Here is a 13,399-nt window from a genome sequence, read left to right as displayed (position 1 = left end):
TATATATAGATATATAGATATAGATATATAGATATAGATATAGATAGTATTTTATGTTTATTTCATTTAGTGTCTGTAAAGTGTTGGGCGCTACTATGTATCCACCCATCCATTAACATTTATTTCTGTAGATTTTGGACAAACACAACATAGTCAGAATGAATTGATTAGAGAGAGACCTTTATTAGTCATAACAATACACACTGGAACTGTAACCAAACAAGAGGTGAGCGTGCTGTCCCTTCCTTCTCCTTGTCACTGAACTCAGCCTGCAGTCAGCCTGCGGTCAGCTGACCCGTCATAGACCAGATGGAGGTCTCAGAGGTCAGGTGGGCCGTGCTGCAGCTGCAGCGAGGGTCATAGGAGTCAGAGACGGCTCTTCCAGCAAAGATCCCAGGAAAGTTCACATCAGTTATGTCCCCATACAACACAGTAGTCATTCACAACCTAAATGCAACATTTACCGACACCCAGGTACCAAAGCTATCCCGAGCATCGCTACGGGGAGCTGAACCCCGTGCGGTCACCAGTCCTCGCCTTCACAACGCCCTGTGGTCTCACAGGAGTAGGTCATTGGTCAGCTGGGAGGACTGGGCCTGGACCAGTCCCCTCTCAGACTGCTGTGGTTTGCCCATCAAGGAGAAAGCCCTGGAACGAGTCACCTGTCTGGCAAATAACACATCTTCCTTTCTCGAAGTGTTAGTGGAACTACTGCAGGATAATAATAACCATTGGTTAAAAACATTAATAGTTACATTGGATTAGTACCAGGGTATTTTTGCGGTATTGATAATTCTTCACAACCCTAAATTAAAAAAGTTTCCCCATGTCCTGTAAACAGCATCTGTTTTATAGATCAGCATGATCTATGGAGGTCATTCAGTAATACTCTTATCCATACCACATTGTGAAAAGACCTGTTTTCATGACATGCTGCGTTTACAGCTGCACCACATGAGTCACGAGATTGGTTTTTAAAAGCGTTCCTTATTTTGGGTTTTGGTTCGGCTCAGGAGACCAGAACCGCTTCTGCTTCCAAGAGGACGAGCACAAACAAACCAGCAAAAAATAAAACTACACGGTGTGATCGCGTCCCCTGAAACAGGTAAACAAACTCCTTTTGGACAAAATGAACAAATAATAAATATATAATTAAAATAAAACAAACTCCAAATGGTTATATTACCAATCACAACGAATGCAGTAGTGCCAGGTCAGGACAAGAGAGAGAGAGAGTGTGTGTGTGTGTGTGTGTGTGTGTGTGTGTGTGTGTGCAGATACAGAGAGAGCAGAGCTCGGTTGTGGCTCGTGAGTGGACCGTCATGACCGCATCTAACGGCCGAGCAGCACAGACGTGACAAACAGCTGACTGTGTGTACATCGCTGAGCAGGACTCGGCGTTATGCTATGCTAAGCTACTTTATTTGCTAGTTGTTTAGGTGTTAGGAGTACAGGTGCGTGTTGTGTACGATATTCTATTACAGTCGAGATATGTTAATAATGATAAAAGTTCATCACTGAATTGGTTTAAAAGCATTTGCCGTGTGTTGAGCCCGGCTCTTTGTGTGATGTCATCCACAAACTGAGCTGCACTGCCTCCCACCGCTGACGGATACTTTGTGACCTGGTTTGGGAATTTGTTCCGTTTACCTGGTGATCGTCTCTGCCGAGGATAAAATGAGTGAGAAAGTTTTGGCACCTGACCAACAGCCTTCCATCACGTGTCTCTATCTCACAGGGACTGTGACCCGGCCCGCTGCCAGCAGTGTGTGTGTGTGTGTGTGTGTGTGTGCGCGTTGTCTACCTTGTTGTTACTGTAGTGTGTTGACTACTGCTGCACTTCACTGAGCACCAGGATGGTATGTGTGCGTACCTAATGCAGCCTCCATCCCTTCTCATGAATACTGCTTTGAACAAAGTGACAAACGTTGCATTTCATAAAGGAATTCATGACTCATGGGGCTGTAGATGATCCACACGCAGCTGAATGCAACACGGTGACGTGATGAGACATAACTTAGACACACATTTCATTTAGCAAACAGGAAGACATCGGCTAGGCGCTCTGAAAGGTCAGGGAGGGAGTTCACTGCTTGAATTGAAGGAGATTAAAAAAATAAAATAAAAAAAGGTGCATTTGGGGCGGCAGGGAGAAATGGCACCGAGCGTGAACATGCTGTGTGTTATTCTCACGATATAAAACAAAGTTGGGAATGTTGTGATATTAGTGGGGAGGCGGGTGGGGGTGGGGGTTGGGTGGACATGTCTAGCCGTCCCTTGCTGTGACCCGAGGCTCAGCCAGTGAGCTGTGGATGATGCTGCTGATGGACTCCACCCCCTCCCCTTCCAGGAAGCTGCGGTGGTCTCCCTCGATGACGTGGACCGACAGCTCGCCCTCGCACACCTGGAGAGAGACGCAGTGAGCATGTAAGGAGACACAGGCTCAGGGTTGAGAAGGGATGGGACGGTCCAGAGCACGTGCTGAACTGTGTGCAATAATAATACAAAAATGAACAATGAATATGGATGCATGTGAAATATTTGAAGAATAAAAAAAGTGTATATTTTCACAATTAAAGAAGACTTATTTAATAAAAAAATGTGTCGATGCTCAGAGACTGTGCCGAGTCGACATCTTCTGGAGGAGATCTTCGACCAGCGTTAAACTACATGTGCTGTAGTGTGTGTGTGTGTGTGTGTGTGTGTGTGTGTGTGTGTGTGTGAGAGTCTTGGTGCTTTGTCACCTCGCTGAGCTTGTAGTCGGCTCCCAGGTTCTGTTCGTATTCGCTGCTGGTTTTGGCGCGCAGTAGCGTCACCTTGCTGCGCAGCTTGGACGCCGGCACGTAGCTGTCAGCCGCCTTCAGCTTGTAGTAGAAGCTGCTGGCTGCAAAGTGCAGCGAGTCCCGGCTGATGTTCTTGTGGCCGGAGGTGATGAGGTCCACCGCGGTGCTGACGCGGGCCTCCAGGTCTGGCAGCGGGAGGAGAGTCTCCAGAAGCTGCAGGATCAGAAGAGACAGAAATGACTTTAAACCGCCACAATATTCACAGCCAAGTAGTCAATGTGGATATTTACCATTCTTCAAGCCGTGTGTGCATGTCTGTGTGTGTGTGCATGTCTGTGTGTGTGTGTGCGTTGTCTACCTTGTTGTACGCCATGCTAGTGAATTGCTGGATGAAGGCACACAGGGCTTCGGTCTCAGCCTCAGACTCGTTTCCAGGGGTCAGCTTGGCTCTGTAGCTCTGGAGAGAAAACAGAGAGTTGAGTTGACGTGACGCTCTGGAGTTGCCCTGAACTGCACCATGAACATGTTCTCCTGTAACTCTGCCGTGTGCGAAAACACCAGAACCCAATGTTCCCTCTTTGGTTTATTTCTGGCTTAACCTTTTGAAAATCCTCCCGCTTCTATTTTAAGTCCCAGCATGCTCCATTCAGACGATCTTTTGGCATAAGATACGTAATCTTTTCATTTTTGAACCGAACGACACAATGTTGTGACTGAAACTCCTTCTTAACAGGACAAGACTTTGTTTTATTGTGGTTGCAGATTCTGATTCTTTAGGTTCTAATCTTTCCATAAAGGTGTCTTATTGAAGCTCCAGGAGGCTTTTTTTGGGGGAACCTGGCTCATATCATGCTGGATGTTCATAGTTATGATCAAAATATATTTTTTTAATTTATTTTTTTTCCCCCCCAAGACTTTGCTGAACACATACATACAATAAACTATATAAATTATTTTCAGGGTTACTACGATGACTCAAACACAGGACAAAAGAGGTCTAATGACAAAATTGGTTCCAGAGTTTAACAACTACCAAATGCAATAAAATGTGTAGTTAATTGTTAGTTGTGCCCCTGTTAAGTGTGTGTGTGTGTGTGTGTGTGTGTGTGTGTATGTGTGTGTCAGCTCTGTGCTCCCACCTGTGTGTACGCTGCCACATAGGAGTGTGATCCATCAAACAGAAAGAGGTACTCCACAGGCAGATTGAGGGTCTGAAGCTGGGAGCACATTTCAAACGCCACGCAGGCACCAAAGGAGTAGCCGGCGATGCGATAGGGCCCGTCTGGCTGCACCTGTCTGATACAGTCCACGTAGTATGCTGCCAGGGACTGGATGCTGTCCAGAGGGGCGGCTGGGAGAGAGAGCAGCTCGGTCATCGTATAATCCCTCCCATGAAAACACTGTGTGTGCGCGTGTAAAAGCTCTGTGGTCATGTGGTCGTGATCAACAAAAGAAACATAACCAGCCAACATTCTGCACAAAGAAGCATGATTCTGAATAAAGGAAGTGGAAGAACAGCATTACATCAGACCGTCTGTGACTCTAAATGATATTCAGGACAGAGTTGTGCTGTGACGCTCCTGAGCAGCGCGGTGATGTCCTGGTTGTGGTTCCTGGGTTAGGGTCAGGGTGCGGTGGTTAACACCGTACCTTGGGTGCACTGCAGGCCGTAGCAAGGAATCCTCAGCTTGAGAGCGAGCGTCTTAAAGGCGGAGACGGAGCCCTCGATGGGATGGACCAGGAACAGGGGCCTCTCCTGGCTCTGCACCTTGTTGAGCGGCGTCACCGTGGGGCCGCTGGGGTCGACCAGCAGCTGGGTCAGGTCAGCCTCCAGCAAAGAGCGAACGCCGTCCCTCTTGGCTGCAGCGGTCTGAGAGTCTGGATAGTTGGAAGTAAGCGGAGACAATAAAAACTCATGCTCTCTGTTGGGAGTGTCCCTGCAGGTTTTTGAGAAGCCAGAGAACGCTCACGGGGCCCAGAGGCGCCCTCAGTCGTACCGTTTGAGCCGCCGGGCTTGCTGTTGGCCAGCTCTCGCAGCTTGTTGATGGTGACCTGCCGGATTTCCCTCATGGCCATGACGATGTCGTAGTCCCGCTCCAGAGTCTGGCGAACCTCAACGCCCATCAAGGAGTCCAGGCCCAGGTCGGCCAATGAGGAGTCAGCGTTCAGGCTGCTCACGTCCCGCACGCCTGAGAGAGGAAGCACACGAGGAACTCAAGACATGAGAAATAAAAGCCTGAATGAATGATCTAGAACCATCATTTAGAGCATTTACTACTCTATATAAATACAGTATATACAGTAGAACGACCAGCCTCTATAATTTACTATTCATTTCCTGTTTGTACGTCGGTACTAAATCCCAGTGTACGGCAGGTCGGCTGCACTATGAATAGTTCATGAATATGAAGACTACATTTCAAACAAATTTGAAACAAGTTTAAATTGAGCTGTTCTTAATGGCTCTGGAAGTCAACAACTGCTTAAACCTTGAACTCGACGAAGCTTTTCCTTTTAATTCGTACCAGATTAGATCGTTTTCTTCTGCTGGTTTTAGAAAGACATTGTTTTAGAACTTTGAACACCATGAATACCTTCACCTGATACCTGAGGGCTCATTAGTAAACAAAACAAGGTCAAACATTTCACTTAGTGACAGCCGCCACATCAGCTTGTTAAGTGTTCTGGCAGCGCTGACTGACGGTTCCTTCAGTTCCTGCAGTCACTAGTAACAAGACATCCGCTGTGTTTCCAGTCCAGTACTTCATCCTGATCCCTCTCATCCTGAAAATCACCGTGATCTTCCTCAAACTCAACTCTCTTCCTTCACCAAGCTTACCGAGAATGTGAGCGACAGCGTCCACCAGGTCTCTCCGGCTCCCCGCGTCGCTCTTCACCGCCGCCCTCTCCGCCAGCACGAAGCTGGACATCACCGGCCGCCGCTGGCACAGGAAGAGGTCGAGCACCTCCAGGCAGGAAGTGATGCGCTGCGGCAGGGTGCCGCCGATCACCGCGTCGTTGCCGCCCATGGTCTCCAGCACCACGCCCACGTCGCCGATGGCGCCCCACTGCACGGCCAGTCCGGGGAGGCCGTCGTGGCGGCGCTGCTCGCACACGCGCTCCATGGCCGAGTTGGCGTAGCCGTAGTTACTTTGGCCGGCGTTGCCGCGGCCGCAGCTGACCGAGGAGAAGGCCACGAAGTGGCTGAGGTCGGGACACGAGGCTCTCGTCGCTCTGGAGAGGGAACGACACGAGCGCGTCAAGATCCAGAGACTAGCCACGTCCTCGGTTTCAGTTCCCGGTTCAAACAGAAGCCTCACCTGTCCAGGTTCCTGGTGCCGTCATATTTAGGTTTGTTTACGTCAAGGAACAGCTGAGGCGTCAGATTCTCCAGCATGCCGTCTTTCAACACCTGACAACGACAACGCACACAGGCCGATGAAGCTTTGACCAGATGGAGTCACTGTGACGTTTAAGAGGTCAGTCTCCACTGGGACAGCAGTGTGGAAATATGCAGAGTCAGCAGGTTTCATCAGGCTTCTATGAGACCATGAATGGATGCACAAATAATGGAAATGCATCAAATAGTGACTGAGATCTTTCTGTCAGTCACCAAAGTGCTGGACCGACCCACCGACGTGACATCAAGACACGACGCCAGCGTGGCTACAATTAAACCAACTATTTTGGATCGTTGTGTACTTTGATAAGTGTGAATATTGGATCTCAACAATACCTGTAAGCAGCTTTAACACACAGATGTTTCATCATGTAGCATCTTGTCAGCAGGAAACACAACATACCCAGAAAGCTCAGCGACAAGCTCACGTGAGGGCGTCCAGCAGGTTAGATGCTCTCACTATTCTGCTTCATGAAACATTTTATGTCCAGGATGTTCTACGTTTGAATCCAAATGAATGATTTCAGGTCCTCTCACCATGGCGAGGTGGAAGACGCCGCCCACCGGGCCCAGCGAGCCGGCCTCAGCGAGGAGTCGCTCGGTTCCCTCCAGCGTGCTGACGTCATTGGTCGACACCAGCACCTCCACGTCTCGACTCTGCCATTCACGCACTCGCTTCGCCTGGTAACCTAGCAACAATTACAAAAGTAAAAAACCGTAAAGAAGCGAACTCGTTACAGCAGCGCCAAGAGCCAAAAGGTTGTGACCCCCAGAGCAGAGCTGCAGGGCAGACAGACCTGTGGTCGCCCAGTCAAACATCGACAGGAAGTCACCAGCTGTTCTGTGACTCCACTGGGTCAGAGGTCCGGGCCTTACCGTTCCTGATGCCGGACCTGGAGGTCAGCACCAGCTTGCGGGCTCCTCTCTCCGTCAGCCACTGAGCCAGCTCCAGGCCGAAGCCCCCCAGTCCACCGGTGATGATGTAGGTGTGGGAGGCGGGGCAGAAGGTGCGGCAGATGGCCGGAAGAGACAACGGGCGAGCGGGTTGGACTGCTGAGCCGCTCTCCTCCCGGCAGACCTGGTGGAGAGAGACGCATGCTGTCAGCATGCTCACATAGAGAACATCGAGGACGACCCGCGATTCATTTGCCTCTTCTATTCTTTAATAAACAAGGACTTGAGTCAAAGTTTTTCTGTGAACACACTCGAGTCCCCTCACGCTGACTTCTCAGGCTGAATCCCAGATGACTGACCTGCAGGAGGACCTTGCCAATGTGTTTTCCCTGAGCCATGTATCGGAACGCTTGCTCCACTTGGTCCCTCTCGAACACTGTGGTCTTCAGAGGCTGGACGACACCTCCCAGAATGCCCTCCTTCAGCAGCTGGGACACTTCCTCCCACTCCCGGTTGCCCTCTTCAAAGAGAGCGTCCAGCAGGATGCCGTGGAATGCCACGTTCTTCAGGAACAGAGCCATGCCTGCAGGGACACAAGGACACCACGGCTTTTATTGCAAAACATTTGTCTTTCAATAATATTAGTAACAACCCTTTTTACACCCTGTGATACTTACTATATCATAATTCATTATGTAATCTCTAAAATAGTGTTTCTTATAAAGAGAAACTTTTTGCTCTTTATTATTACAACTGGACATCCACCAGAAAGTCGGACAGAGATTAAAGTGTATTAATTCTTCTTTTTTTTTACTTCAGAAATTGAAATGGCAGGTCAAAGGTTTGGGGCTCATTTTGGGAAACATTTCACATTTTTGGCGACATTTCATCCAGAAACCTTTCTGCACCTGGTGTACAGAGGAACAGGTACTCCGGTATCTTTTATGTATCTGTATATTCATAAATGAAAGGAGTAACTGACACCATGACTACATCTGTGAGTACTGACCCAGTGGAGAGTTGTTGGACAGGTCGAACTTGCCAATCTCCAGGAATCGTCCGTGTCTGGCCAGGCAGCGAATGCTAGCCTGTAGCTTCTCCTCAGCCAGAGAGTTCAGCACCACGTCCACACCTGAAACACACGGTGGAATGAAGTGGCTGCTTGTTCAACCGACAAAGACACAGCTGTTAGCTTTGTAGAAATCCTACTGAGAGAATATGTTAAAGCAACTGCAGACCGTTGCTACAGAGAGAGAGGCTGACCTTTGCCCTGAGTGTGGAGCAGGATGTGCTGTTCAAAAGACGAGTCTCTGGAGTTGGAGAAGGACTCCGCCGAGAGCTGAGGGAACCTCTTCTGCAGGTAGTCCCGCTTCTCCACTGAGCCTGGTGAGCCAGCACAAGAGTGAGGGTTAAAGGAGCTAATAACAGGGTTAAATGAGCTAATATTAGGGTTAAATGAGCTAATATCTGGGTTAAAGGAGCTTGTATCAGGGTTAAAGGAGCTAGGAGCTAATATCAGGGTTAAAGGATCTAATATCAGGGTTAAAGGAGCTAATATCAGGGTTAAAGGATCTAATATCAGGGTTAAAAGGAGCTTGTATCAGGGTTAAAGGAGCTTGTATCAGGGTTAAAGGAGCTAATATCAGGGCTAAAGGAGCTAATATCAGGGCTAAAGGAGCTAATATCAGGGCTAAAGGAGCTAATTTCAGGGCTAAAGGAGCTAATATTAGGGTTAAAGGATCTAATATCAGGGTTAAAGGAGCTTGTATCAGGGCTAAAGGAGCTTGTATCAGGGTTAAAGGAGCTTGTATCAGGGCTAAAGGAGCTTGTATCAGGGTTAAAGGAGCTTGTATCAGGGTTAAAGGAGCTTGTATCAGGGCTAAAGGAGCCAATATCAGGGCTAAAGGAGCTAATATGAAAGTCACACAATGATTAGACACTTGACATGCATATCATAATTACGGCAAGATAAGAAGATAATCCCACAATGTGTCTACTGGCGGTGTAGTGTGTAGTGTGCATACTAACCGATGGTCGTGAAGACTTTACACTTCTTGCTGAGTGCTATGGCGATGGCGGCCTGGCCGACGCCCCCTGACCCTGAGTGGATGAGAACGGTCTCTCCGGGGCGGAGCCTGCCGCGCACCACCAGAGAGTAGTAGGCCGTGGCGTAGACCACCGGCACCGAGGCCGCCTGCTCCAGTGTCCTACACACACACACACAATTCAGTTTATTTTGTAGAGCCCAAAATCACAAATACAAGATTTGCCTCGGAGGGCTTTATAATCTGTACACATGACATCCCTATCCCAGGACCTCACATTGGATCAGGACACACACACACACACACACACACACACACACACACACACACACACACACACACACACACACACACACACACACACACACACACACACACACACACACACACACACACACACACACACACACACACACACACACACACACACACACACACACACACACACACACACACACACACACACACACACACACACACACACACACACACACACACACACACACACACACACCTCATTCTGCCCTGATCCCTAAAACCAGGTCTGAGCCCTCAAACAGGCTAAAATGTCCTCACTCTGAAGGTCTAAAGGTCAAATGCTCTGTCCTCACAGTGATAGAAGTAAACATACACACGCATATTGAACCATGTGACACTGACCAGCTGGAGGGAACGCCCCAGAGGAAGCGTTTGTCAGCGTCCACACTCGTTGCCAGGCCTCTGGCAGGCAGCAGCCCCATCACACGCTGACCAGTGGGGTCACGACCGGAAAACTCCATACCCAGCATGCACTGCTGCAGAGCTAGGTCACCTACACGGTGTATGAGGAGCAGAAGAAGCAAAGGAAAGAGGAACATGGGCCGCTGTAATTCACGTTCTGTGCAGTCTGGTGCAACAACAGTATCTGACAACATGTCCAAGTTGCTTTGGTTACAAGAACGCAGACTGAAGCGCTGCATTTCCTGCTGCGTCTCCTCTACACACTCTACCTGGAATAGCATCCGGTGGCAGTTTGCCGGTGGCCAGCATTATATCTCGGAAGTTGAGTGAGCTGTAGTAGACGCGGCACAGTTGCACGTCGGGGTTGCTGGCCACAAAATAGCGGAGCGGGGAGGCGATCCAGCACAGAGAGGAGAGATCACCTCGGGTCAACACGTTGACGTAGGCCTGCTCCGTCAACTCCTCATTCAGATCTGACAAATAATAAACATACTTTAATGCTATATAGCGCTTTTCTAAGTACTCAAAGACGCTGAAAAAGACTTCAGTGAAACCAAGAGCCATGAGCACATCAAGCACAGGCACAGACACTAATTGATGTTACTTATTAATACATTATCAAGGTGGCTGTCCTCCCGTAGGCCACACAGTGGGACATGTGCAGCCGGAGCTCACCAGTACTGCTAATAATTATGTCCTGTGTAACGTGACGATTGTAAGAAAAAAACCTGAACCTAAAAACGATGCTAAGATCTAGGAATTAATTCCAGAAGAACACATCTGCCATCACTTCATTACCTTTCCTCAAATACAGCTTGATGTTTGACGGGTGAAACATGCAAAGTGGGATTATTTCTAACTTTCTTCACTACAAGCAGACAGAACTACGAACTGGAACCAGAACGAGGGACCGTGGGATATGTTGGTACCTGCAGTGATGAGCTGGTGCCTAAAGACGCCCCACTGTCCATCTCTGAACACGTTCATGACCAGATCCCCGTCCAGCACCGACCGCATGGACTCGTGGGCCGGCTGGAGGCTCGGTGCTGATGATCGCTCGTTTAGATTGGAAACAAATGCACAGCTGGAAACATAGAAACAAAACCCATTACATTGACCCAAAACATGGGTAAGTAGGTGCTGTACGAGGCTCACACAGTAACCATGAATGATGTGTCGTAATACCAAAGCACAGGTTTTACTTCTCAAAAGCTGCAGGATCCAAAATGGGAACCACAAGCTGAATAAACTGCTCGTTACGAAGCGACAACTAACCAAAGCTAAAGAACCTTTAAATTCAGTAAATAAATAAACAACGTCCCATTTCAGTTAAGTCTCAGAGATGTGGTGGTGTGTTTTATGGTAGAGGATGTGTCCTACTGTATTCGGTTGCCACCTGGCTCCTGTCGTAGACAATTCACCATTCCCACAATGCCGCAGTGGGATTTAGAAGCAGTCAACCACACTGGACAGTCTGAGGACTCTGCCATCTCGGCCTGCAGCGCAGAACCCCACAAGAACACAGTCATGAGTAAAGGACGACTGAAGCCACGAGGATGTAGTCGTTACAGTCTGACTTGGCGGATGAAATGATATTCAAGATATTGTTGGACAAAGCCAGAGAAACACAGAAGGACATGGAACCCACCTTGAGGGTGTCCACCCACTTGTAGTCGGTGCCGTCCACAGGGAGGAAAACGGGCGGTTTGCTCGGAGACCGGCAGCGGCACAGGAAGAGGGCGGAGCCATAAAAGGACTTCCTGACAGCCACCAGGCTGAGGGAGGCCTCAGAGAACACCTTCTCCCACTCCGCCTGAGGAGAAGAGGGAGATCCTATCAGCACATCATCTCCTCACACTCACACGTTCATCGTGATCAGCTCACGTCACAGAAAAGGATGATTATGTTTAAAGGGTGAACATGAGTTATCACTGACCTGAGTGAGCAGTCCTCGCTGGCTGCTCTGAGCGGTGCTGGAGAGGAAGGCCACCGTTTCCCCCAGAGTCTCCCCCTTCAGCAGCGTGTGGAGGAGAACAAAGCCCCCCTGTTTGGCTCCAGAAGCCAGGTTGGCCACCATGAGTCCAGGCTCCGCACTGAGCGGGCCCCAGGCATGGTTACACACCACCAGGTCGGCCCCGCCCACCGCGCCTCCTGGAGCCGGGCCCGTCACGGGGTCCCACTGAGCCGAGGAGACGGCCAGCTCCTCCAGTGTGGCCTGGTGGGGGGTCAGAAGGTCCAGGTTGGCCGCTGTGGCGGTGTAGTCCACGCGCAGCATGGGCTGGATGTTGAGGAGCGCTACCATGCGAGAGAAAAGCTGGCCATCGTTGGAGAGCGCCTGGTAACGTTAGGAGAGGGGAAGGAGGTTGAAAGCTGCGTTTATTCTGAGACTTAATATTGCATCTGCGTGAAATTCACCCAATGTTCCTGTTATACTGTTTCATCTAGTTTGCAGTCCTACCTCCAGGACTTTGATCTTGCCGGGCGTGCTGTTCTCCACGGTGGTGTCCAGGCAGTGTCTGAGGGCCGGGCTGTCCAGCAGGCCCTGCAGCAGGCCGTCCTGCAGCAGACACGCCCTCTCCTTCTCCACAGTCTGCTCCAGCTCGGATCGAAGGTTCCCGTTCAGCTCCAGCCCGCAGAGCAGGGCCAGCAGCCGCACCAGGCCGGGCTCCGAGGGCTCGGGGCTGGGCAGCGGGCCGCCTGAGCCCCCCTGGAGGCCGGGGATGGAGAGTTTGACACCGTGAGAGGCCAACTTTTTCTGGAGTCTCTGGGTCAAACCTGGATGGAGAGAGTTGGACAAAGACTTAAAAAGACATGTGGAGGCAGAGGGAATCTTAAATATACACACACACTCTTTGGTTTGATTAAACAGTCAAAAGGTGTGCATTAAGTCAACTTGAATGATGAGGGAGTCTGTTGTACCTTTGCAGAGACTCAGCTGCTCTGCAAGTTTCCCATTGGCGGTCAGGCACTCTGTGTCCACATAGGGAACAAACACAAACTGCTCCAGGGTGGGGGGGCTCTGCTGCTGCTGTCGACGGGGGGCCACAGTGGCGTGAAGACCGCAGATCTGGACTCCACCAGCAACGATGCTGTCGAGGCAGCGGTTCACGTGGACGTCCATAGCTACGGCAATGAGAGGGAGGAGTTACAGAAGCACATCTGAAGAGAGCAAGGTGAACGGAGGAGGATGCAGCTGTAACGGTGTGTTCACAGGTCATTTATCTGCAGTAGACTACTGTAACGGTGTGTTCACAGGTCATTTATCTGCAGTAGACTACTGTAACGGTGTGTTCACAGGTCATTTATCTGCAGTAGACTACTGTAACGGTGTGTTCACAGGTCATTTATCTTCAGTAGACTGGACTACTGTAACGCTGTGTTCACAGGTCATTTATCTGCAGTAGACTACTGTAACGGTGTGTTCACAGGTCATTTATCTGCAGTAGACTACTGTAACGCTGTGTTCACAGGTCATTTATCTGCAGTAGACTACTGTAACGGTGTGTTCACAGGTCATTTATCTGCAGTAGACTACTGTAACAATGTGTTCACAGGTC

At 49.7% G+C, this 13,399-nt stretch overlaps 1 protein-coding gene across 1 annotated transcript in view; it reads right to left on the bottom strand.

Annotated features, from left to right (window-relative positions):
- Positions 1 to 159: 159 nt before the first annotated feature.
- The window catches only part of fasn (fatty acid synthase), a 29,962-nt gene continuing 16,722 nt past the window's right edge, over positions 160 to 13,399 (bottom strand). The window contains exons 21-42 of the mRNA XM_068582997.1: positions 12,762 to 12,965; positions 12,301 to 12,617; positions 11,779 to 12,177; positions 11,491 to 11,655; positions 11,223 to 11,338; positions 10,772 to 10,926; positions 10,112 to 10,315; positions 9,783 to 9,933; positions 9,106 to 9,284; positions 8,341 to 8,460; positions 8,087 to 8,209; positions 7,437 to 7,660; positions 7,060 to 7,261; positions 6,721 to 6,872; positions 6,104 to 6,195; positions 5,623 to 6,017; positions 4,781 to 4,972; positions 4,434 to 4,661; positions 3,923 to 4,134; positions 3,142 to 3,240; positions 2,745 to 2,996; positions 160 to 2,404 (exon numbers count right to left, since the gene is read on the bottom strand). Coding sequence (XP_068439098.1) covers positions 2,267 to 2,404; positions 2,745 to 2,996; positions 3,142 to 3,240; positions 3,923 to 4,134; positions 4,434 to 4,661; positions 4,781 to 4,972; positions 5,623 to 6,017; positions 6,104 to 6,195; positions 6,721 to 6,872; positions 7,060 to 7,261; positions 7,437 to 7,660; positions 8,087 to 8,209; positions 8,341 to 8,460; positions 9,106 to 9,284; positions 9,783 to 9,933; positions 10,112 to 10,315; positions 10,772 to 10,926; positions 11,223 to 11,338; positions 11,491 to 11,655; positions 11,779 to 12,177; positions 12,301 to 12,617; positions 12,762 to 12,965 — 4,319 coding nt within the window. The 3' untranslated portion in view covers positions 160 to 2,266. The remainder of the gene's footprint in view (positions 2,405 to 2,744; positions 2,997 to 3,141; positions 3,241 to 3,922; positions 4,135 to 4,433; positions 4,662 to 4,780; positions 4,973 to 5,622; positions 6,018 to 6,103; positions 6,196 to 6,720; positions 6,873 to 7,059; positions 7,262 to 7,436; positions 7,661 to 8,086; positions 8,210 to 8,340; positions 8,461 to 9,105; positions 9,285 to 9,782; positions 9,934 to 10,111; positions 10,316 to 10,771; positions 10,927 to 11,222; positions 11,339 to 11,490; positions 11,656 to 11,778; positions 12,178 to 12,300; positions 12,618 to 12,761; positions 12,966 to 13,399) is intronic.

The sequence above is a fragment of the Clinocottus analis genome, unplaced genomic scaffold (assembly GCF_023055335.1).
Source record: "Clinocottus analis isolate CAN_PGR_092001 unplaced genomic scaffold, fCliAna1.0.p SCAF_19, whole genome shotgun sequence".
Classification (NCBI taxonomy): domain Eukaryota; kingdom Metazoa; phylum Chordata; class Actinopteri; order Perciformes; family Cottidae; genus Clinocottus; species Clinocottus analis.
This window is presented reverse-complemented; position numbering and strand designations above follow the sequence as displayed.